This window comes from Euleptes europaea, chromosome 3 (assembly GCF_029931775.1).
Source record: "Euleptes europaea isolate rEulEur1 chromosome 3, rEulEur1.hap1, whole genome shotgun sequence".
In the NCBI taxonomy this organism is placed as follows: domain Eukaryota; kingdom Metazoa; phylum Chordata; class Lepidosauria; order Squamata; family Sphaerodactylidae; genus Euleptes; species Euleptes europaea.
Window position 1 is genome coordinate 45,408,054 of NC_079314.1, and position 23,704 is coordinate 45,431,757.

Here is a 23,704-nt window from a genome sequence, read left to right on the forward strand (position 1 = left end):
TCTGTCTTGGGAGTATGAGGAAGAAAGGGGGCGCTGCTGGAGAAATTCAGCAGGCCTCCTTCTTGCCCACCAACTCCCTTGTCCATATAATCTTTTCACACCTGAACAGATTACCTTGGCAATTATGGATTTAAGAGTAAGGGTTTGCTGAAATATACATATTTCTGTCCTTCCTTAACCTTCCTTATTTGAAATTATAATAAAGGATTGAGCAAAACATATAGCACTGAAGATACCAATGTTACAAAAGTGACACAAAGGAAAACAGCAAAACAGTAGAGGAACAATATTATTTCTTTACATTAGCCCTCATGGATACAGATGGAGAAATACTAACAACTGAGCCATTATTTTCCAACAGAACACCTGAATATATATGTTAAAAAAACAACAGTAGCACAGGCTGAAAACAGGGCTGCACTTACCTGTAATGGTTGTTCATCAAGTGGTATTCTGTCCAGCTACACATTGGGGACTGCCTGTGTGCAAGCCAGTCACAGAAAAGATTTCCAACACTCTCTAGTAGACTAGGAGACACTCTCCTCCCTCTGGCGCTTTCCCACCAAAACTATCACAAGCCTGAGGAAGGGCTGCTACTTTCTCAGTTCTCTTCATGCCACCGCCAGAGACCCCAAGAAGCTAAAGTTCCAGAGAGTTCACAGCGAGGCAGGAGGGAAGGATGTGTGTCTGTACAGAAGACCCCTTGATGAACAACTGTTACAGGTCAATACAATCCTGTTTTCATCAACGTGTCTTCTGTGCGGTCCCACATTGGAAGACAAGCAAGCTCACTGAGTGAAAGGAGTGGATATGAAGCTCTCAAAGGAAGAGACGATGGAGGACCACCTTCTCAATGGTTGTTTCCCATACTGACATTCACCCAGAGCTACTTTATAAACAAGCAGGGAGCTCTCTTCAAGTATCCCAACTGAAATACATGCAGGAATGTGGCAAAGAAAAATAGTGCTCTTTTGGAGAGAGCCGTGATGTGTAAAGTAGCATTGAACTGTCATGCTCTCAAGAGAGCGTGTTAGCCTCTACCAACACACAAGGACAAGTTGTGTGAGGATGCTGACCTGTTCCTTCTTGGAGCCTGAGAGACTAATACAAAGTATTTTATGGCTTATGCTAAGAATATTAGGATAATTACTGTTTAATTGTAATTATTATTGTGCTATATACTGCTCATAACTGCTATTGTCTTCTATTGCACATTGTTATTGTATCACTATTACATTTTTGCTTTTGCATTTTTTCCTAGTGTAATCAATTTGATTGTAACTGCTGTCATGATATAACTTTTAATCTCTCTTTTCTTTTATGTTTTGTTTATATCTATTAAAAAATAAAAATCTTTATAAGAAACCAATCCCATCAAAAACCTCTTTGACATTTTACAGGAAAACAGTGAACAACAATCAATAGTCTCATGACAGGTGGAAATAGTCACCAGATATATCTTTATGGATGATACTGACAATGGTATTGTTTTACTCTGTTCTGGATAGACCTCGCTTAGAGTATTGTGTTCAGTTTTGGGCAACATGGTTTAAGAAGGATATAGACAAGCTAGAACATGTCTAGAGGAGGGCAATGAAGATGGTGAGGGGTATGGAGATCAAGTCCTATAAAGAAAGGTTGAAGGAACTGAGTATGTTTAGCCTGGAGAGGAGATGACTGAGAGGTGATATGATAACCATCTTCAAGTACTTGAAGGGCTGTCATATAAAGGATGGAGCGAAGTTGTTTTCTGTTGCCGCAGATGTCAGACCAGAACCAACGGGTTGAAATTAAATTAAAAGAGTTTTTTGGCTAAACATTAGGAAGAACTTCCTGACACAGTGGTTCCTCAGTGGAACAGGCTTCCTTGGGAGCTGGTGGGTTCTCCTTCTTTGGAGGTTGTTAAGCAAAGGCTAGATGGCCATCTGACAGCAATGCTGATTCTGTGAACTTAGGCAGATCATGAGGGGGACGGCAGGAAGGGTTGCATCAGTGCTTGGCTCTCGGGGCCCTTTCTTACATGCCCAGGGTAATGCCGATCACCACTTTGGGATCAGGAAGCAATTTTCCTCCAGGCCAGATTGGCCAGGGATCCTGGAGGGTTCCTACCATCTTCTGGGCATGGAACAGGGGTCTCTGGGGGGGAGGTAGCTGTCAATTTTCTGCATAGTGCAGGGGTGTGGACTAGATGACCCCAGAGACCCCTTCCATCTCTATGTTTCTATGAACCCTCTATCCTTTAGAGACAGCACTAAAACACCACGTGTAAGGGGCACCTCTCTGGTTTGATCCCTTCAGCAGACACCCAGAGATGGAATTTCTCCCACATATTAGAATAAGACTTGCATGTGGAAGGTCTGTGTACTGAGGAAAGGACCTCCACAACTCTGAGAACACCACACGTCCCCAGATTGACTTCACATTGTGGTGCAGGGGAGAACCTATGTGGAGCAAGTCCTCTGCGACTGGAAAGGGGATACACTTTTCTTTTACCAGGCTGAGAAGCACCAGGATCTAGACCCTCTTGGCCCAAAAAGGCACTACAAGAATATAGTTGGACACCTCCATCCTGAGCCTGGAAATAACCCTGTCCAAAATGTGGATGGGAGGAGAGAACAAAACAAGCCCCCTTGCCAGGGGATCTGAAAAGTATTCCCTAGAGTCCAAATCTACCCCAGATAGGGAGCAGAAATGGGTACACTTTGTGTTCACTCTGGATGTACACCATCAAGACCCTCAACACCCCAAAAATGGGGAACAGGTACCGTATATACTCGGGTATAAGCCGACCCGAGTATAAGCCGACCCCCCAAATTTGAGGCCAGAAAAGGGAATTTCTTATTGACCCGCGTATAAGCCGAGGGTCAATAAGAAATTCCCTTTACCGGCAATGCTGCGCTCTAAAATGCCGGCCGTCATTTTAGAGCGCAGAGCCCCTGCCCCAGGTCGCCCTCCCGCCGCCTCCCAGGCCCTCCCGCCCCACCCCACCCCACCCCACCCCCAGTGCCATCCAAGGGGGGAGGGGGAAGAGCCCCTGAACCCCCTACTTACCGGGAGACGCGGCAAATCGGCGGCGTGGCCTTCCTGGGCCGGCAGGAGGCCTTTCCAGGCCCCTGCCGGCCGGAGGAAGGCGCTTGGGCGCGTGGGTGGCGGCGGCGCAGCCGGCAGGGGCCTCCTGCCGGCCCAGGAAGGTCCCTGCCGGCAGAAGAAAGGCGCCCGGGCGCCTGGGCGGCGGCGGAGCATCCGGCAGGGACCTCCTGCCGGCCCCTCCAGGACCCTGCCGGCAGGAGAAAGGCTCCCGGGCGCCTGGGCGGCGGCGGAGCAGCCAACAGGGACCTTCTGCCGGCCAAGGAAGGACCCTGCCAGCAGGAGAAAGGCGCCCGGGCGCCTGGGCAGCGGCGGAGCGGCCAGCAGGGACCTCCTGCCGGCCCCTCCCGGCAGGAGAAAGGCTCCCGGGCGAGGCAGCGATGGCAGCGGTAAGTTCCTCCCTCCTCCCTCCTCCCCTCTCCTACCGTATTGACCCTTTTTTTGGGCTGAAAAACTCGGCTTATACACGAGTATATACGGTAAGTCTCTGTTAGGGACCATTTGTGAGTATAGGTAGCCAGTCTGCTGAGGGAGTCTGCCGCCCAACTGGATGTTCCCATGACCTGGATAGCTTCAGAGATATGTTCTTCGGGATGGCCCAGTTCCAGATTCAAGACACCTCTGCCACCAGAGCTAGGGAGACAGTGCTCCGTGCTTGTTTAGACAGAACTGGTATATTGTCTGTAGCAACAACAACTCTCTTGCCCTCCAGCAGTGCTGCAAAAGAGAGCAAAGCATTTCAAATAGCTCTAAGCTCTAGCAAATTAATTTGTAGGAGTGACTCACCCACTGATAACAGGCCACTAACAGAATGAAAATTAAATCACTGTAGGAGCCAATTTTGAAGGCTCCTCATATACAGCCATTCAAATGGCACCACTGATGTAACAGAAGCCATGAAGCCCAACAACTCTGGTATGACCTTGGTGGATTGGAATCTATTGGCTGTAAACCTGAACACCAAATTGCAAATGACCAAAGATCTGTCCTCCAGAAGGAAGTCTTTCCCTACCCTGAAATCCAAGAGACCAATACATGAAATAGATTGAGGAGGGTTTGGCCTGGACTTCTCCTGATTAACTGTAAGTCCTAAATTCCACTACGTGGCTAGAGCCACAGCTACATGGTCTGCAAACATTGCACTCAAGGGGGCTATAAAAACCAGTCATCCAGATATAGGCAGAAGAAGACCTGGGTAGGTGGGCCAGTAATGCCTAGAGTCATTGCAGTAAGCTTATTTTTGCAAACTTTACCCAACACCTCATCCATTTGGGCACTGATCAGCTGTTTCTCCTCAAACGGTAAATCTTCAATTTTTGCCCTGGTGTCATTAGGCACAGCATAACCAGGAGGATCATCATAGTACAGTAGCAAATATCACATCTACTAGCCAAATCCGCCACATGCCAGGCAGCATTAATCTGCTGTTTCCCTAATTGGACACCCTCCACCCCTTTTCCATGGGGAGTGTGAGGGCATTAAAAAACAAACCTTTCACCCCAAGGTATCCAACTTCCTCTTTTCCTTATCAAATAGTGAAGTATGGGCCCCAGAATGATGCCTTGAAGGGATGACCTCAACGACTAGCGAATTAGCCACAGGGTGGGGGAAGAGAAATTTGCATGCTTCTTCCCTTACTTTATACATGGTCTCTAGTTTCCTAGTAGAGAGGGACACACAGGCAGATTTGGCCCACACCTCTTTAGCAATATCCAGCAGCCCCTAAAACATAGAGAATGCTACTGGACTCGAGGAAGCAGAGTAGAGAACTTTGAGGATCTGATCTAGTGGTTGCAGATCCAAGCACACAATATCCAATTCCAGGGAGTTCGTCGAACAAATTAATTACTCCATGTAGTTCTTCAGTGGGAGAAATGGAGCCTGAATCACTGACTGCCTGATCTGGAGATGGTTCCTATGGGGAATCAGAGCCCAGTTCAGAGGATCCTCTGAATCCAAAGCCTCTGCCTCCAGTTCTGATGGATAATGAAGAAATGATATTGGTAGCTGAGACAAGAATGACTTTGGTGCAGGAGGAGCTCAGTTGGAACTGACCAACGGTGCAGATGCTGAAGAGGAAAACTGGAAGCATGTAGTGCATTCTTCCCAAGTTGGGTGGCCAATATATGGGCGATGGGACCATGGGATAGGAAAACTATGGAAGAAGCCAATTGGAACTGATGGGGCAGATGGATCCAACACAGCCGGCTTCTTCTCTGCTGGATGTTGAGTGGGTTCATGTGACAGTGGATGGATCTCTACCACCTCATCATTAGAAGACTCCAGACTAGCCACCAGTGTAAGAGGAGGCAATGGAGTATGAAGCTGAATAGGTCAAGGAATACCAACCTTCAACGCTGAGGACTGCTTCAGAGCAACATCCTTAGGCTTAAATTCAGCTTTGCGCTTGGAATTCTTAGATGGTGGATCCATCTAAGAACTCCTCAGAACTGGTAGCAGCCTCACAGCCAATAAGCTTCCTAGTTCCAAGATAGATCCTGAGGGTGCTGACCCCCACCAAGTGGGTACGGACCCGAGTCTCCAGTTCCTTAACCATCCAAATAGGTTGGTCTTTCTCTTGGGCTCCAACTGCTTAATCCCACCAGAAAGCTTTTAGGCAAGATGCTCTTTTTTGCTGAGCTTTGGGTGTGAACTGGCAGCAGATGGAACAGGCCACAACATTTTGGGACTCACCAAGGCATTTAAGACTGAGCTTGTGATCTTCAGACTGCACAATCTGCTTAAAAAGAGCCATTTTAACTTAAAACAAGCAACTCACTCACTGGCAAAACTGAGGTAACTCGAAGAGCTAGACTTGAGAATGCCCTTTCTCCACAGAGGCAAAGAGAGGACTGAGGGACAAGCACTCCCCCCACCTCCACCATGTGCCAGTTTGGGCAGGAAAAGGCCGGAGCACAGTGGTGAGGAAAGCTTGAGAAAGAGCCTTGGTTCACTTACCGTGAAGGCTTCTTCTGCTCGTAGGTAAGAAGGGCGTCTTCATTCTGGGTTATTTTCCTTTATTTGCTAGGGAAGGCAGGATTCAACAAAAATGTAGGCCTTCCGGTTCCCCAGGGGAAATGACCCCCTCCCATCGGAATGCCTCAGTAGTTGAAAAGCTTAAACATTATACATTGAAAAAACTAGTACAATTTAATACTGGAAAAAACGTCTTTTCCCCTTCGATAAACTAGGTAACAAGGAAGTTAACAACAGGTGACGACAAAACACCTTAAGGTTAAAATGAACGACTTCACTCAAGACACCCTCCCAAAATTTCTCTCTCTCTCTTTTTTTTTTAATGTGCTTCTGGCAGGAATTAGGGAGGGGAAGACGCCCTTCTTACCTACGAGCAGAAGAAGCCTTCACGGTAAGTGAACCAAGGCTCTTTCTCGCTCTAGGTAACAAGGGCGTCTTCATTCTGGGACCTACCAGAGCTGTTACAGAATTAGGGTGGGAAGTTAGACCTCCTGTACTGCCTGAAGCACTCCCAGGCCAAATGCGGAGGAATCTCTAGAGAAAGTGTCTACGTTGTAGTGTCTAGAAAAGGTGGACAAGGAAGACCAAGTAGCGGCATTGCATATTTGTTCCAGCGACACCCTATGCCTAAAGGCCATGGTGGTGGCTGCACTCCTTACAGAGTGTGCCGTAATGGTGGATGGAGTTAGCATGCCAGAGTTTTTATAGGCTTGGAAAATGAAGGCCTTTATGGTACTGCTAATAGCCGCCCGGGACATAGCTCCGCCTTTATTAGGCGCTGTCAAGGAAATAAAGAGGCGCTCTGATTTTCTAATCTGTTGAGTTCTTCTTATGTAGATGAATAAGGCTCTTTTAACATCTAAAGAGTGCCACTCTTTTTCCCTTTGGTTGGAAGGGTTTGGGAAAAAGGTAGGGAGAACTACCTCCTGCTCGAGATGAAAACGTGTGTGAACCTTTGGTATAAAAGAGGGATCTGTCCGAAGGACCACCCTGTTCTTATGGAACACACACAACTCTGGCCTTACAGAGAGAGCCCCGAGCTCTGATACCCGTCTTGCCGATGTGACGGCGGTAAGGAAAAGAGCCTTCATGCGGACCCACTTGAGGTCGACAGCTCTGAGAGGCTCAAAAGGTGACTTAGTCAGGGCTTGTAATACCGTGCGCAAACTCCAGGAGGGGAACCTGTGAACCACCGCCGGAGAAGACAGTTTAACCCCTCTAAGAAAGGCACAGATATGAGGGTGTTTTGACAAAGGATAACCGGCCACTCGAGGAACTAGGGTGGCTATTGTGGCCAGCTGGCGTCTCATGGTGGAAACTTTAAGGCCAAGCTTTCTTCCGTCTTGAAGAAAGGCCAAAATGTCCGCCACCCTTGGTTTCAGAGGATCTTTGGCATTACGGTGGCACCACGTAGCGAAAACCTTCCAGGTAGCCCCGTATATTCGTAGAGTGGCTGGTTTCCTAGAAGCCAAGATGGTATCTACAATGCCTGAATTGTAGCCTTGACCTAAGAGTTCTATCCTTTCAAGTGCCATACGGTTAGTCGATACCACCCGGGGTCCGGGTGGCAAATCGGTCCTTGGGTTAAGAGATCTTGTCTGAATGGGAGTCGCCAAGGAGGTTGGACGGACATCTGTTGTAATGCCGGATACCAAGGCCGTCTTGACCAGTCCGGAACTACTAGTAGTACCGTGGCTTGAAGAGTCCGAATGCGTCTGATCACCCTGGGAATGAGAGGCAGAGGTGGAAACGCATACAGCAGTCCTGTCGGCCACGGGGACAGGAGGGCATCTGTTTTCTCCGCTCCGACCTGGTGATACCTGGAGTAAAACCTCTTGAGCTGGGAGTTGGCTGGAGATGCAAACAAATCCACCTGTGGGATCCCGAATCTGATGGTGATCTGATGGAAGATTTCTGGGTGCAGGGACCATTCGGCCTCGTCGAGGTGTTGCCTGCTGAGCCAGTCGGCTTGAACGTTCTGGACTCCCTGTATGTGCTCGGCAGATATTGAAGCCAAGTGGGACTCCGCCCACTCTAAGATCTTGGAGGCCTGCTTGTGTAGGGAGGATGACTTGGAGCCCCCCTGCTTGTTTATATGGGCTTTCACGGCTATGTTGTCCGTCCTGATGAGAAGGTGTGTTCCCACTAGTTGAGGACCAAAGTGTAAGATGGCTTTCCAAATAGCTGTGATCTCTAGGAAGTTGATGCTTTTCTTGAGATGACTGGGCTCCCAGAGACCTTGAGCTGGCTGACCGTGTAGAGTCGCTCCCCATCCCGCCAGACTGGCATCCGTGAACAGCTGGACGGGAGCTTCGTGAATGTATTGTAGTCCCCGAGATAGATTGTCGGGAACCGTCCACCAGGACAGGCTCTCTCGGACAGAGGCTGAGAGGCTGAGGAGCTGGTGTCTTTTCTTGGCAATGTCCTTCTGGAAAGGGCAGAGGAACCACTGCAACGGTCTCGCCCGAAATCGAGCCCATGGTACCGAAGGGATGCATGAGATCATGTGCCCTTGAAGCTTGGCCATTGCCATGAGCCGAAAAGTTGGGGCAGATGCTGCTTGTTTGGCCAGTGAAGAGATGGATTCCACCTTCTCTGTTGTGAGGATGAAGGAGCTGGACGTGGTGTCGATGACTACACCTAGATGAGTCAGCCTCTGTGAAGGTATCAGTTGACTTTTGCTCCAATTGATCAGGAATCCGTGTTTCTGCAAAATCGTGATCACGATGTTGGTGTGAGTCCGACTCAGCTCCTGCGTAGGGGAACAAATGAGGATGTCGTCCAGGTACGGATGTACCTGGACTCCCAGTTTGCGGGCCTCCACCATGAGGGTCACTAGGATCTTTGTGAACACCCTCGGGGCAGATGTTAAGCCGAATGGTAGGGCCCGAAACTGGTAGTGGTCGTCCTGGCAGGAGAAGCGTAGAAACTTCCTGTGTTCCCGGTGAATGGGGACGTGGAGATATGCCTCGGTGAGGTCCACCGAGGTCAGGAAGGCTCGAGGAGTCAGCGACTCTGAGATGGACTTTAGGGTTTCCATCCTGAACCTTTTGTAGATGACGAACTTGTTCACCCACTTGAGGTTCAGGATGGCTCTCCAGTCCCCGTTTTTCTTTGGCACCGTGAAAAACACGGAATACACCCCCGAGTAGCGCTCTGAGTACTCGACGGGCTCTATTGCCTGAATGTCTAAGAGGTGGCGAATAGCTTCTTGTGTTCGAAGAAGTTTGTCTTGGCCTAGTGGTTTTGTCTTGGATATGAATCTTGGAGGTGGGGTCGTGCGGAACTCTATCAGGTATCCCTGAGAGATGATGGAGGATACCCAGTGATCCGTCTGGGATGACTGCCAGGCCGCCATAAAGCGGGTGAGACGGCCCCCCACCGGACCGATGGGGACGTCATTGCTTGGATTGTTGAGTTCCATACCCAGCTCTGTCAGTGGGCTGGGCGGAACGAGGGGATCTGGAATAACGTCCTCCCCTACGAAAGGAACCCTTGTAAGAGTTCCAAGAACCTCTCCGCTGTTCACCACGAAATCTCTGTAGGGTGTGGGAGGAACGAAAGGGACGAGAAAAGGTTTTTTGATCTCTCCTATAGCTCTTGGGAAGAGCTTTCTTTTTATCCCTAGTCTCGACTAAGATAGGGTCAAGCTGGTCACCAAAGAGCTTCTTACCTTGGTATGGAAAACCCATTAGATCGGATTTGGAATGATGGTCCACCTGCCAAGGCCTAAGCCAAAGGGCCCTCCTAGAAGCCAGTTGAGTGGCGATGGCTCTGGCTGAGAAGGAAAGGGTATCTAAGGAAGAGTGTGCCAGAAAGGAGACTGCCCGTAGGATCCTGGACACTCCCTCCTGGGCTTTCTTATTCCTTTCTGGAATGAGTTGACGTAGTTTGCGTGTCCAGACTATAGCTGCTCTGGACACTAAGGCCGATGTGATAGAGGCGCTGATGGCTAAGGCAGAGGCTTCGTGTGCCCTCTTGAGGGAGATCTCTGCCTTCCTATCAAGAGGATCTCTGATAGAACCCATGCCATCCCTGGCCACTACGTCGTTGGAATGCAAGGCACAGATAGGAGCTTCCACCACCGGAGGCTTAAGCAATTGAGCCGAGGTGGGTGCTAGATCATAGAACTTCTTAGCTATAGCCGGTGCCTGTCTATTTGCTAATGGTTTTTCCCATTCTGCAGTGATTAGGGATGTGAAGTAGTCTGGAACCGGGATCACACGAGAAGGGTTGTTATGTCTGTGAAAGAATTCTTTTGATCCTTTCAGAGAATCAGAGGCTTGGGGTTCCTGTGTCTCAGACAGGTCCAAAGCTTCTAGAGTCTTTACTAAGAGGGAGGGGAAATCCTCCTGAGGAAAGAGCCTCAGCTGCTTTTCTTCTGGTTTTGGAGGGTCCCCCTCTGGGGAGGAATCCTCCTCCTCCTCCTCCCCATTGTCCTCCTCTGAGGAATCTGGGGGAGACTGGGGCTGAACGACTACTCTCCCTCTGGTCTGGCCATAGGCTTGGGCAGTAGTTTTCTCATTCCCATGCCCCTTATGCCTGTGAAGGGAACTGGGTCCCTCTAGAGGGTCCTGGTAGTCCTCCGCACCTCTAACAGAGGGGGTGGGGGTAGCCTGAGCCGCCTGCAGCCCATCTACAAAGACACTTCTAATGAGCTCCGTGAGCTCCGCTCTTAAGGCAGCTAGCCCCCCTCTGCTGGAAGCCCCCGCGAACGCTGGTACATTACCAGAAGCAGTCCCTTGCTGTGCAGCCATCGATCCATGGGAAGCCTCACTGCCGCTGGAAGGGACCTGGCTAGCAGCCGTGGTGGACATGGAGGGCCCGGCCGGCTCCAACGGGTCCGCGGAGCGGACGGCATCCTCCGAGTTAATTGGCGTCCGGCTAGCAGCCGCGCCTGGCGTCCGGCTAGCAGCCGCGCCTAGCTTCACGCGCTCCGCCACGGACGTAGCGGCAGGAGCGGAAGGCGGCCGGCTAGCAGCCGCGCCCGAGTCTCTCTTCTTCTTCTTCTTTGTCTCCTCTTTTGGGTCTGTCTTCCTCTTTCGCTTGGGATTCGTCCCTTTAGGGGGACTAGAGGAATCCCGGCAGCTTGGGGCTGCTGCGACAAGGAGACCCGGGTCCAAGTCAGTGGGAGAAATATATTCGTCCTGGCTAGAAGCCGCCATTTTGTTTTGGCGGGAAAGGACGACTCCAACCCTCCGGGCCCCACACAAGACGCGACAAGGAGACAGATAATGGACAAAGACAGAATGCAACAAAGGTAAGAAGAGAAGAAGGGGGGGAAACACGAAGGGGAAAGACTTTAGAGATAGGAGTATTTTAAAAGATTTTAGAAAAAATGGCGGAGCACCGCCACAAACCTGCTTCCCTGACAAAGGCAGGAAACAAAACTGAGGCATTCCGATGGGAGGGGGTCATTTCCCCCGGGGAACCGGAAGGCCTACATTTTTGTTGAATCCTGCCTTCCCTAGCAAATAAAGGAAAATAACCCAGAATGAAGACGCCCTTCTTACCTAGAGCGAGAAAAATCCTTTCCGCAACTAGCCTGTGCATATGCGGTCCCATATGGGACTGCACAGAAGCCACGAAGATGAACCTAAGTGACTGAGGGAGGAATGGTTTGGCAAATTTTGCCACTTGCTTCCCTGCATGGGTACAACTGTAACAAAGGCGAGCAGCAAATTGCTTATTGTCTGTTAAGTAAGGACTCCAGCTAGTTCAAGTGCTTTGTTAAACAAGTCATTAGGCTCCCAACCATCTGTTCATAACGCTGTACTAGCAGAAACCACATTAAGTGAATAGATTTTGTGCCATTGTGGTACCTAGAGAGCTAAAATCTAAGCACTGCTTCCTATTTTATGCCAGAAAAACTAAAAGAAGACATTTTGAAGCTGAATTTAAAGACAATGATCTTTGAAAATAACATGGCAACTCCAGGTTTCATACTTTCTCTTCAAGAACACCTGTACTGTAGTGCCAACATTACATTTTCATGTGTTTTTAGAAAGGTGCAGCTCCCATACCTAAGCCTTTGAAGCCGAACACAAAAGTAATGCTGGGGCATTTAGAAAATAGTACCCACTTTATCAGAAACTGATGGGATTTTGTTAGTCACACTAAAATGCAGACATAGTTAATCTACAAAAGCTATTTTGCTTAACACAAATTGCCATTACGTACTTACCAATTTAATAAACTGTTTAAAACAATGACAAGATGAAAAAGGAGGAAAAGTAAACTAGAACTATAAAGGTAGCCATGTAAAAGTCAAAATATTTGGCAAACTATTCTACAATACTGGTATATGACAAGCATAGTTTCATGTAATGCTAACTAAAAACAAAACCATATATTATAGATGGGACCCCAAAACTAAAACAGCTTCCTGATCTAAGGCAAGTGCCTCTACATTCAACCCTACATCCATGCTAAACTGGCAATCCGTTTAGACTCAAGTAACACACAAAATACTTCCCAGCTTTCCCAAGAGAAAGATTTTCTGGTCCTGAAATAAAGTCTTCATGCCTCACCCTGCCCTCATCCCACTTACTCTTGAGCCAATTCTAGTAGAAGAGCTGAATTTAAATTATGAAAATACTAATGATCATTAAATATAATAAGTAGTATTATTGTACATTTTATCACTACTGCGAGATAAATGACAAAAAACTTAAGAATTTTAAAAAAGTTCTTCATACAGGTTTGCTATAATAAGATTTACCTTGATTTCTTTTTGTTCTACAGATTTTTCCCATATTTGCTGATCATATGCCCCAATCTAAATAGGAAACATGAAAGTCTGCATTAAAATGAGATTATTCAGCACAATTATGTAGTGTAGCTTTTTTCACAATAAAATATGATATGTTGAAACAATAAACTTAAAGATATTTACATCAGCCTTGCAAAAATAAAAAACCCTTTACCAACCAATAAAATTAACGGATTGGCTGATTAATGTTTGGTTGATCCATTTCTAAACATTTAGCAACCACCACATTTGAAGTAATTTTGTAACTATCATGTTTTGTCCATTGTTTCCACAGAATCATATACTTTAGACTCTATTGTACAATAGCATTTGGGTGCATCGGTGGTACAAAAATTCATAATACTGAGTATTAAAATAAAATAGGAAAATCTACCAAACTTACTTTTTCAACAATGAGACATGTAAAGAAATAAGAATAAACAATTCTAGAACAATATTAAAATGTTCTTGTCAAATCTGAAATCCTAAGCATGCATACTGTAAGTCTTGCTAAAATCAGTGGAACATACTTCTGAGTAAACATTAATAGGATTGGGCTAGAGATCAACTACTAAATACTACATGTAGCCGTACCCAAAAGTAGGTAGGTCTGTCACAAATACAGTATTTATATTACGCAGGACTTTTAGGTCTGAGACAAATATTTTAGTTATGTTATAACACCTGATCAAACAAATACTGTATGGGTAGGGCTGTCAATTCGGTTCGGCCCGAACTGAAAATCAGCCGAATTTCCCTTGATTCGGCGGTTTTTAGTTCGGACGGATCCGAACTCAAAACTGGCGGGCAACCGGGGGGGCCGAATTCAGCGAGTTCGGGAGTTCGGCGAATAAATTCGGCCAATTCGGCCGTCAGTAAGCAGCATAACCGTCAGTAAGCAGCATTCTCCTCCCCCGGCCAATCGGTGGCCAAGCTGGGTCTTCTTCTGGCCAATCAGTCAGGATTGAGTGCTGGAGGAATCAGCTGATGTGCGGCCGGCCGGGGAAAGAGAGAGAGAGAGGGAAATCCTCATGTGTGTGTGAGGGGGTGCTTGTGCACATTCGCTCCTTTCCGTGGCTGCAGGGGGCGCATTTTTTGGGGTACCGACCCCAAACTTTCAGGGGATATTCAGACAGGTTTTTTTAAGAGACCACCCAAGTTTTGTAAACATTGGGTCAGGGGGTCCCGAGATATGGGCTCCCCCCCTTTTTTCTTTCCATGGCTGCAGAGGGTGCATTTTTGGGTGTGCCGACCCCAAACTTTCAGCGGAGCATCAGACTAGGCTTCTTAAGATACCCCCCAAGTTTTGTAAACATTGGGTCAGGGCCCCCCGAGATATGGGCTCCACCCCTTTTTCCTCTCCCCCCTTTTCCATTTTCGTGGCTGCAGGGGCGCTTTTTTGGGGGTTCAGCCCCCAAACTTTTGTCATAGCTTCAGAGAATCCCTCTTAAGAGACCACCCAAGTTTTGTAAAGATGGGTTCAGTGGGGGCTGAAATATTGGCTCCCCCCCTTTTCTCTTTCCATGGCTGCAGGGGGCGCATTTTTGGGTGTGCCGATCCCAGACTTTCGGCGGAGCTTCAGTCAAGGCTTTTTAAGAGACCACCCAAGTTTTGTAAACATTGGGTCAGGGCCCCCCGAGATATGGGCTTTCCCCTTTCCCCTATTGGGATGAATGGATCACCCTCGAGAGATGCATACATATGGATCTTATATTGGATACAAATGGAATCATATTGGATTACCCAGCCTCCCAGCCCCTCCTGCTGGAACAGAAGACAGCCACAGTAAGACCCCTTTGGGGGCTTTAATCTATATTTTTTCTTTTCTGTGTGTGTGTGTGGGGAGGGAGCAGTTTCTGTGGGTGGGGGGGGGGAAGCCAAAGGGGGCTTTTGCCGGTTCTGCCTGGGGTGTGTGTTCCCCCTCCAGTCTCTCTCTCCCTGGTTTGAGGGGGGGGCTTCATTTTTATTCTTTAGGTTTTTCCTCATTCATAAGATCAGTTAGGTTATTGATGCTTGCTCAAAACTGGTTTTCAAATGGTGACTTAAAGAATGCATCTGCCTGGTCCCAAGTCCAATGCAAAAGGAGACATTCCACCCCCTCCTGCTCATTATGCATAGCTAGCTGCCTCTGTCCCTTTCCATGGTATGCAAACTCCCAGGTGTCAGGTGTTGCTATGCACTGTTGCAAAGGTTTTGCATTGCGTGCTTGTGTTGCTTTGCAGTTGTATTGTTTTGCAAAATTCTTCACACCTGCCCCGCCCTTTGCATATTTGCAAAGGGGTTGCTCTGCAGTTGTGTTGCTTTGCAAAGTTCTTAGCACCTGCCCCGCCCTTGCTCTCATCAGCTGTTTGTCGGGCCGGGAGCTTTGTGCGTGGGCGGCAAGCTCTGTGGAGAGATCCACATTAAGGGTGGGGGGACCCCTTTCAGGGCCCATATCTCAGCCCCCCCTGACCCAATCTTTACAAAACTTGGGGGGTCTTTCAATATACGTCCTTTGAAGCTCTGCTGAAAGTTTGGGACCTCTAAGCCCAAAAATGCCCCCCCCAGAGCCGCGGAAAGGCGCGGTTGTGTTTTTAATGGCTTTATTCGGCCGAATTTTTTTCCCGAACTTTGAATTCCCGCCGAATTGAACGGATCCGAAGTGGGGGAGTTCGGACTTCGGCACGTACCGAACCCACAAGGGCCAAATTCGGCCGAATCCGAACTGTACCGAATTTTTTTTTTTTGACAGCCCTATGTATGGGCCCAAGATTTCAGAGATTTCTGTAACAAATTAATTGTAGAATGCTCTTGAGATGAAATATTTAATGCTTAGAACACTTTTTGGAGTGCTCCTACTGATACAAGCATGTTAAAAGTTTCAAGCCAGGAGCTAAATAACATTCTAGAAATTGCTCTATTAGTAGACCATACTCCATTTGTTATACAGATAAACTATTGTAACAGTGATATTTTGATCTGTATGTTCTCATAGGACCTCTTATCAAAGAAATGGGGTCCCCTAAGTGCCAAATATTAGATGAAAAGAAGCGCCGAGCTTTTAAATGAATTGATCCTATTAAAGTAAAAGCTAAATGATTAGAATGCATTGAGAATTTCACTGGCAACATTAAGAGAAACATAGTTTCATCCTAACCTACCTTACAAGATTTCTATAATGATGACCCAAGGTATGCTGCCCAGAAGAAGGCAGAATACAGATGTTACATAAAGAAGGAAATATTTTCAATAGTCAGACTCTTACATGCCAAATGAAAATCATACCACCCAAACAGATAAAAGGAAGTATTTTTTCACAGAACGCACAGTTGAATTGTGGAACTCCCTGCCCCAAAATGTGGTGATGGCTGCCAATTTGGAAGGCTTTAAGAGGGGAGTGGACATGTTCATGGAGGAAAGGGGTATTCATGGCTACTAGTTAAAATGGATACTAGTCATGATGCATGCCTATTATCTCCAGGATCAGAGGAGCATGCCTGTTATCTTAGGTGCTGTGGAACATAGGCAGGACAATGCTGCTGCAGTCGTCTTGTTTGGGGGCTTCCTAGAGGCACCTGGTTGGCCACTGTGTGAACAGATTGCTGAACTTGATGGGCCTTGGTCTGATCCAGCAGGGCTTTTCTTATGTTCTTATGTTTTTAAATGTGTAACACAAACACGCTTGGTTATTTTCTGAACAATGTTATTCATGACTTAGGTTTTATGCTCTGTGTGATTGATTGTAATGGCCTTTGGCCATATAAACAGGGTTGCACTTACCTCAAACTTTATTATTATTATTATTAATTAAATTTATACCCCGCCCTCCCCAGCACCACCAGGCTCAACTATTGGTCTTCTGTGCAGGCGCACATGGGACTGTGCACATGCAGGCCAGCTGTGGAGAGGAGTTCTTCAGCTTTCTACAGCTTTTCAAACTGCTGGAGTGCTCCTCTCCCTTCTGTCCGGAGCAAGTGTTTCCCGCCCAAATTGACACGTGACAGGAGAAGAAAGAGAGCCACTCCCTCAGTCCTCCCTTCGCTGCCGTGAGAGAGACTAGCTCTTGAGGCAGAGCAGCCCACAGTGGGGATAGGAGGGAGGGATGTGTGCCTGCACAGAAGACCACTCAATGAACAAAGGTTACAGCTAAGCGCAACTCTGTTTTCACTGTTGTGTCTTTTGTGCAGTCCCACATGGGAGAACAGCAAGCTCACTTACCATGGAGGAGGGTGTGGGCTGATCATCAGAAAAGTGACTGAAGCACAGCTCTTCCCACAGCTGCCTCTTTCCTGAAATCCACATCGATAGCACAGTGCTTTATGAACATGAATGGCGTTGACCATAATGCAGCCTTGCAGATGTCACCTAGGGAGGCCCTGTTGATGAAAGCTGCTGAAGAAGCCTGAGCCCTGGTTGAGTGAGCTTTGATCAGAAATGGACACAGAACGTCTGTCATGTTATACGCCAACTTGATTGCAGCTACGCCAACTTGATTGTAGACATAGTGACTGAGAGGATGCCGTTCTCCCCTTATTTCATCCCAGAAAACAGACAAAATAAAGTCTTGCCTTTACAGAAGTCTTTTGGGACTGTTTGACATTGTGTTTCAAAATTACTTCATGGAGAATAGGTGTGTGTGTGTGGGGGAAGCACAGAAAAACTCCCCCTGCCACAGAGCTGGAATGCATTCCCAATGTAACCAGGGTCTGATGCTGCCCGCAAGCAAAGAGATGGCATCTGGCATTCAACCGGGATGCGAACAGATCTAAAGTAGGTTCCATTCTCGGAAAACTGGTCTTAGGTAGCAGTTGTTTAGTGACCACTCATGGTCTGACACAATCTCCCTGCTCAGATTATTGGTTCTCACATTGTGAATCCCTGACACAAGGATGGCTTGAAGAGAAGCACCCATTTGAATGACCCCTTGCCATATATGGGAAGCTTCCTTGCAGAGGGAGAGCAGCCCTGTGCCTCCCTGCTTGTTTATACAGAATTTGGCAGTGGTGTTGTCTGTTGCCACAAGGATTATTTTGCCCATGCAGAAGAGCTGCAAAAGATGTGAGCTTTTGGGGCTGCATTTGTGAGGTCCCCAGCGCTTTCTCACAGAGGGTGGCTTTTTAGCGTGCTGCCCTTTTGTTCCTAGCTTCGGGGGTGAACTGATGGCAGATCTCACAAGCCACAGTGTTGTGCAACTCTCCCAGGCAAAAAGGAAGGGACATGTGGTCATCAGACTGTGCCATTTTAGTTCCATGGTCTACGCACTTTTTGAAAAGAGCTATCCTGCCTTTGTGAAATTTGAAGAAATATTTGAAGAACTCACAAAGAATGAAGAAGAAAACACTTGGAGAAAACACCCTCTCTTCACGGCAATGAAGAAAAGACTGAGGGAGGAGTGCTCCCCCCTCTCCTGTCACATGCCAGTTTGGGCAGGAAACACTGGCTCTGGAAGGGAGGGGGAGGAGGGCTCCAACAGCTCAGAAAGCTCTAGAAAGCTGGAGAACTCCTCTCCACAGCTGGCCTGCATGTGTGCAGCCCCATGTGTGCCTGCACAGAAACCACACAACAATTAACAATAAATGGTACCTGTGCCAACACAAACACACACATTAACAGCCTAACATTAGTGGGAAATTGGTACACTTAGAGTCATTTCCACCATAAAAGGACAGTCATAACTACTTTTCCTTAAAATCCTACAGAATTTTATGTCTCAGATTGCCAACTAAATCTAGTTTGGGCAAATAGATTCTGTCTGCTTAAATTCCATTTGCAGATTTGGTTACAGACGCTAACCATAACTCCATCACTTCAAGAAGCAATTTCTGTCTGCCAAGCCTGTAAATAGAACTGGAGGTTTTTTATAGTAGGACCTGATTTACCCTCAAGTTTAGAACAACCCTCCAGAAATCCAGCTGTCGTGTAGTTGCACAATACAACAAGAATGAATATATTTAAGCAGATCATTATTTTACTTGTATCCACAATAAGTAAGTGTTCCTGAGTAGTTTTAAAGGAAGACTGCTACAAAACATTGAAATACTAAGTTCTTCGTTTGCATTTCACTCTCTTTGTCCAGATGCATTGGTTATAAGCTGACTTACAACCGCCCCGAGTTTTCTGCTATAATTCAAACTCAGCTGTCAAATAATTAGACCAGGATTTATTGTACAAACAAAAACAAGACTATAAATATTTAATTATTGTTGCTAGGAGACTCTGGAGGTCAAAGATTTATTTTAAGATTTCTATTACTTTCCATTACAGGCAGGGAAACTAAAAAAATCCAACCTAAAACAAAACCACACATGAACACACATGAAGCTGCCTTTATACTGAATCACAGTATCAGTCCATCAAGGTCAGTATTGTTTATTCAGACTGGCAGCAGCTCGCCAGTCTCAGGTAGAGGTCTTTCACATCACTTACTGCCTGGTCCTTTCTAACTGAAGATGCCAGGGATTGAACCTGAAACATTCTGCATGCAAAGCAGAGGTTCTTCCACTGAGCCACAGCCCCTCTCCTGACAGCACCATGTTCATCCCATTGTATATAATAACAAAACAAATAAACAAACCAGGAACCTAGTACACAGTTGGGTTATTTAAATCATGGAGAGGGCCACAATATAAAAGAAAATAATCAAGGGCTGGTCAAACAGTACAAGGACACTACCACCACAGCCACTCCTTTTCCCTCATCTTGAGTGAAGCAAAAGCCCAAATCAAGAAAATTTTGCATTTATTTAAACATTCAAGTTGGATCCACCCAGTTTTTCAGCTGGTGAAGAACGATGGAATTATTTTCTCTGACCACCCAAAAACACGGTCTCCAACACTGAAAGATAGTGAGACCCTAATTTCAGCTTTTCACCGCTACCAATAATAAGTGGAAGTGACAAGAATGCAGAAACCCTAGGCCCACTCATGGTTTTTTTTAAATATTGTGGCCCTCTCTGCCATGATGTAAATAAACCACCTATGTGCCCTGTACTACTCCTGATCTTCCCAGGTAGAATTCCAAAGAAAATATTGCCTAAGCACACCCTGTCATAGGTTCTACAAGTGGCCGGGCTCCTTCATCCAGGTAACTAAAGATAGAGGAAAGGAGAGAACGAATGTCCTCAGAAAAATACTGAGAAAATTATAATATAAAGACAGGGCTAAAAATACTTTCATGTGGCTTAGGGGAGTAACTGGAGGATAGACACTAGTCCTCATTTAGGACTTGCATAACAAGTTTCAGCTTTCATTTCAAAATATAAAAATGGAAAACGTGACAGCAATTCTAAAGAGCATGCTGCAGAGCCAGAGCAACAAATTCTTCTGACAGAATGATTAAGTCTATTTTCCGGGCCCAGTTCCAGGACTTTGTATCAGGCATGAGACACCCTCAAACTATCTGACTCAGCCTCTCTTTTTTGGCTTCAATATACGGTGTGACTGCATGGACTCCAATACTCTTGGTCACCATCTTTAATCCTTCTCAGGAGTCATTCAAAACATTAACAGCACCAAGAGTATAGACAGGAGCAAGCTTTAATGCATCTGGCATAATATGGGACATTTTCTTGGTGTGAGGAAACTGATGGAGACTTTGGTAGCCATAGCCAGCTACTGCATTCTTGTTAGAGCCAGAACTTATGCTTTGTAAAGATTTAACAGTTTGTTCTCCCCTCCCCCTAGGGAGGCTAAAGAGAGTCAGGAATTAAATCATAAATGAAAAGTGAGGGTACAAAAAGTTCATTTTAGAGAAAGTTGGTCTTATCAATGCCTTTTTGATACAGCGAAATATGACAGATTTCACACACTAAGGAATGCAGGTGAGGGAACTTGCCACTCACCTCCCCAACGCTTCTCTCTCCGTTTCTGGCCAAATCAAGCGTATTTCCAGTGTTTGGAGTGCGACTGAAGACAAAAATGTCCAGAAGATTCTTCCCTCTGCACCTGTGCACCCATTTTGCTTTTAACAGTATAGGCCTATGCCTTTGGGCCAGATTTGTATATGAAAACATACTAGCCTGCTACCATTGTGTAGCTGGTGCTACAAAGAATGGCTATAAAAATTGATATAAAATCTGAGCAACTACAAAAAATATTTACCATTTGTTGACATTTTCTCCATGGAATGTTTTGAGAAACTATGGTACGCTCATCCTTCCCATTCAGACTACATTGCTACTGTCACCACCCATTTCAGTTTGGCTCCCTGTTAACCTCAAGACTCAGATGCAACTTTTTAAACAACATTTTAGGGTTGCCCACAGCCGTTTCACTCCTCTATGCTAGTTTTATAAGCAAGTCTGGAATGGAATTCAATCCTATCTCCAATCAGCATTAGAAACTTTAAATCTAGCCATGATAATACAAAAGACTGTGAATAAGGGGAGATGACAAGGAAAAGGGAATGATGGGGATTGCAAATCCTGAATATATAGGGATGATTACTGGTGAACTAACAGGAAATCTTACTACCCCATTAGAAATATAACTCTTGACAGTGTTAATAATGCATAGTATACTCATATGTCATAGTAATTATGGATTAACTGCCATTGAAATTGATAACCTGAACAAGCAAAACCACTATAATGGTTTGATCATCATAAAAATACCTTGTAGCACACAAGGAAATTAACTCTTGTAGGTTATAAACTGTTATTTCAACGAGTTTTTTTTTAAATTAAATGTATGCTGCTAACCTAGTATATGAATGGACTGACAAGTTATTTTGGAACAGCTTGTTACTTATTTTTTTCAGTTAAATTGATACTATTCCCCCCCCTTGAATGTAAATCTTCCTTAAAAGGTCAGTGAAAAATTAATCAACTGACAAGTTTGTAGAAAAAATTGATTAACTATTGGAATGAGAGATTTCAGAATAAATGGCCCTGGTCTAGACATTTATTGGAATAGCAAAAATCTTTGCATAGTGGTGGGATGTGTCCTTCTCCCCTTCCCTTTGTGATATGGATACTCCACATAGCTACTGACCATGTATATAGAGGGGAAATCATTCTACTCTGCCAATGAGGAAAATATGATTTACCATCTCCTGCTGAAGATAAGCCAATTTTGCTGTTGACTCAATCTGCTTAGAGCTTTCCTTGCAACAGCTAACACCACAATGCAGAGAGAAAAATAGATCTGTTCTTATCCTTTCTTTCGCTACGTAAAAACACATTGTTTTTATATACAGGTCGAACAATCCCAGTAAAGGGTAACAATTTCTGAATGTCCTGATAATGATTAAATTCAGAAACTGTTACACTTTACTGGGATTGTTCGACCTGTATACAAAAACAATTTGTTTTTACATAGTGAAGGACAAATGCTCTTATTCTTTTCTTTTTGTGGTCTCTGGTACTCACTACCTTTTGTGTTTTCTTACAGAAGTGTTTCTCCTCTTTTTTGCACTTATCCTTTTTTTTAACCAAGAACTTTGCCCTGTCAAAAATGTCTATTTCTGCTTCCCAATTTAAGTAAAAAAAGCTGTTTAAAAAGCACCTTTCCTATAGAATGGATGTAATGTAATGGATGCTACCACCATGTAGAGGCTCAAGGGCACTATGTCCCCAGACTTCCCCTTGCTGACATGCAGCCCTGTTAGGAAGCTGGGGTCAGAAAAGTGCTTCTTGCCCTCTCCTGTCTCTAGAAGCACACCACCACTTCTGGTTCCCTTAAATTGCCACTCTTACCTGATGCTGCCCAGAGGCACAACACTAAACGGGGATCTTCCAGCAGTGCTGTCAAGCAGCCCAGGCCATGGGCAAGGAAGTTTGCAAGGCTCCTTAATTAAACAACTTTACTAACTACAGGGCACAGACTCACTGGTAATCACAAGAAAGATCTAGGTACAGCTAAACAAAATAAAAAGAACATGGAAGAAAGGTTTCTCTCTAGTTAACTTACAAGCCTTGAACATCTGGTCCAGCCTTGAAGGGAAGCTGGCTGCTGCATGCAGAGTACACCCCCAGGGCCGCACTTGTAAGTAACATTCTCCAACTCCAATTTGTCTCTTTCACACACACATAACCCCAAACAAAGGAACAGCTCCCTTTTTCAGATACCCTCTCACATGGGCTCCTAGGTCATTAGCCTATCTGGGTGCCAGGTCCTTGACCTCAAGCCCACCAGAACCAGGGCAGCGTGGTAAAACATGTTACACATCAAAAAGATGGCTTGCTTTCCTTTTTGGTTTTAAACAACCCTCTCTATCTAATGAAGTATCATTCTCATACTCTGCCAGTCTTTGGGAAGCCATCTCCCCCTTGCCATAACTGTCACAGCATCCCTACCATCTACCTCTCATCCACAATATGTGCTATTTCATTTTTCTAGCCAGACTGCAACTGACTCAATTCCAGGGTGCTAAATCCATCACCAACCCTATATTGACATGAACCAGAACAATTTTAATCACAGATGAAAACAAAATGGGAAAAAACAGCAAAATAAAATGGTTTAACTTCTTGATCAAAAGAAAAAAATATTTTATCAACCTACCGGTAGTTATAAAACATCGTGTTTGACTGGGATAAACACACAGAGGGATGAAGCTAAGATACAAGAGTGCATTAGTTTAATAAATCAACTATTGAAGGAGTGACAATTTGACAAACCCATGCTCTCCAAACCTGTTTATTCTCCTGTTTTGCAATACATCCCTAAATAAATCACCTGATCAACCAAACCTGTGCCAAACAGGAAAAAACACTTAACGAATCAGATTTAAATGATTTGTTTGAAGAAGATAGCAACAAAGACAACTGAATTTTCTCTTCAGACTCTTGTATTTATTTATTTGCCATCAAGCCAGAGTTGACGTATGATGACCCTGTGGGGTTTTCAAGGCAAGAGACATTCAGAGGTGGTTTGCCATTGCCTGCCTCTCCAGTCATGACCCTGGACTTCC

The 23,704-nt window shown here is 45.8% G+C and overlaps 1 protein-coding gene across 1 annotated transcript in view; it reads right to left on the bottom strand.

Moving 5' to 3' along the window:
• Positions 1 to 23,704, bottom strand: part of PHTF2 (putative homeodomain transcription factor 2) — a 108,629-nt gene that overhangs the window by 43,811 nt on the left and 41,114 nt on the right. The window contains exon 3 of the mRNA XM_056845948.1: positions 12,785 to 12,841. Within this exon, the coding sequence (XP_056701926.1) occupies positions 12,785 to 12,841 (57 nt within the window). The remainder of the gene's footprint in view (positions 1 to 12,784; positions 12,842 to 23,704) is intronic.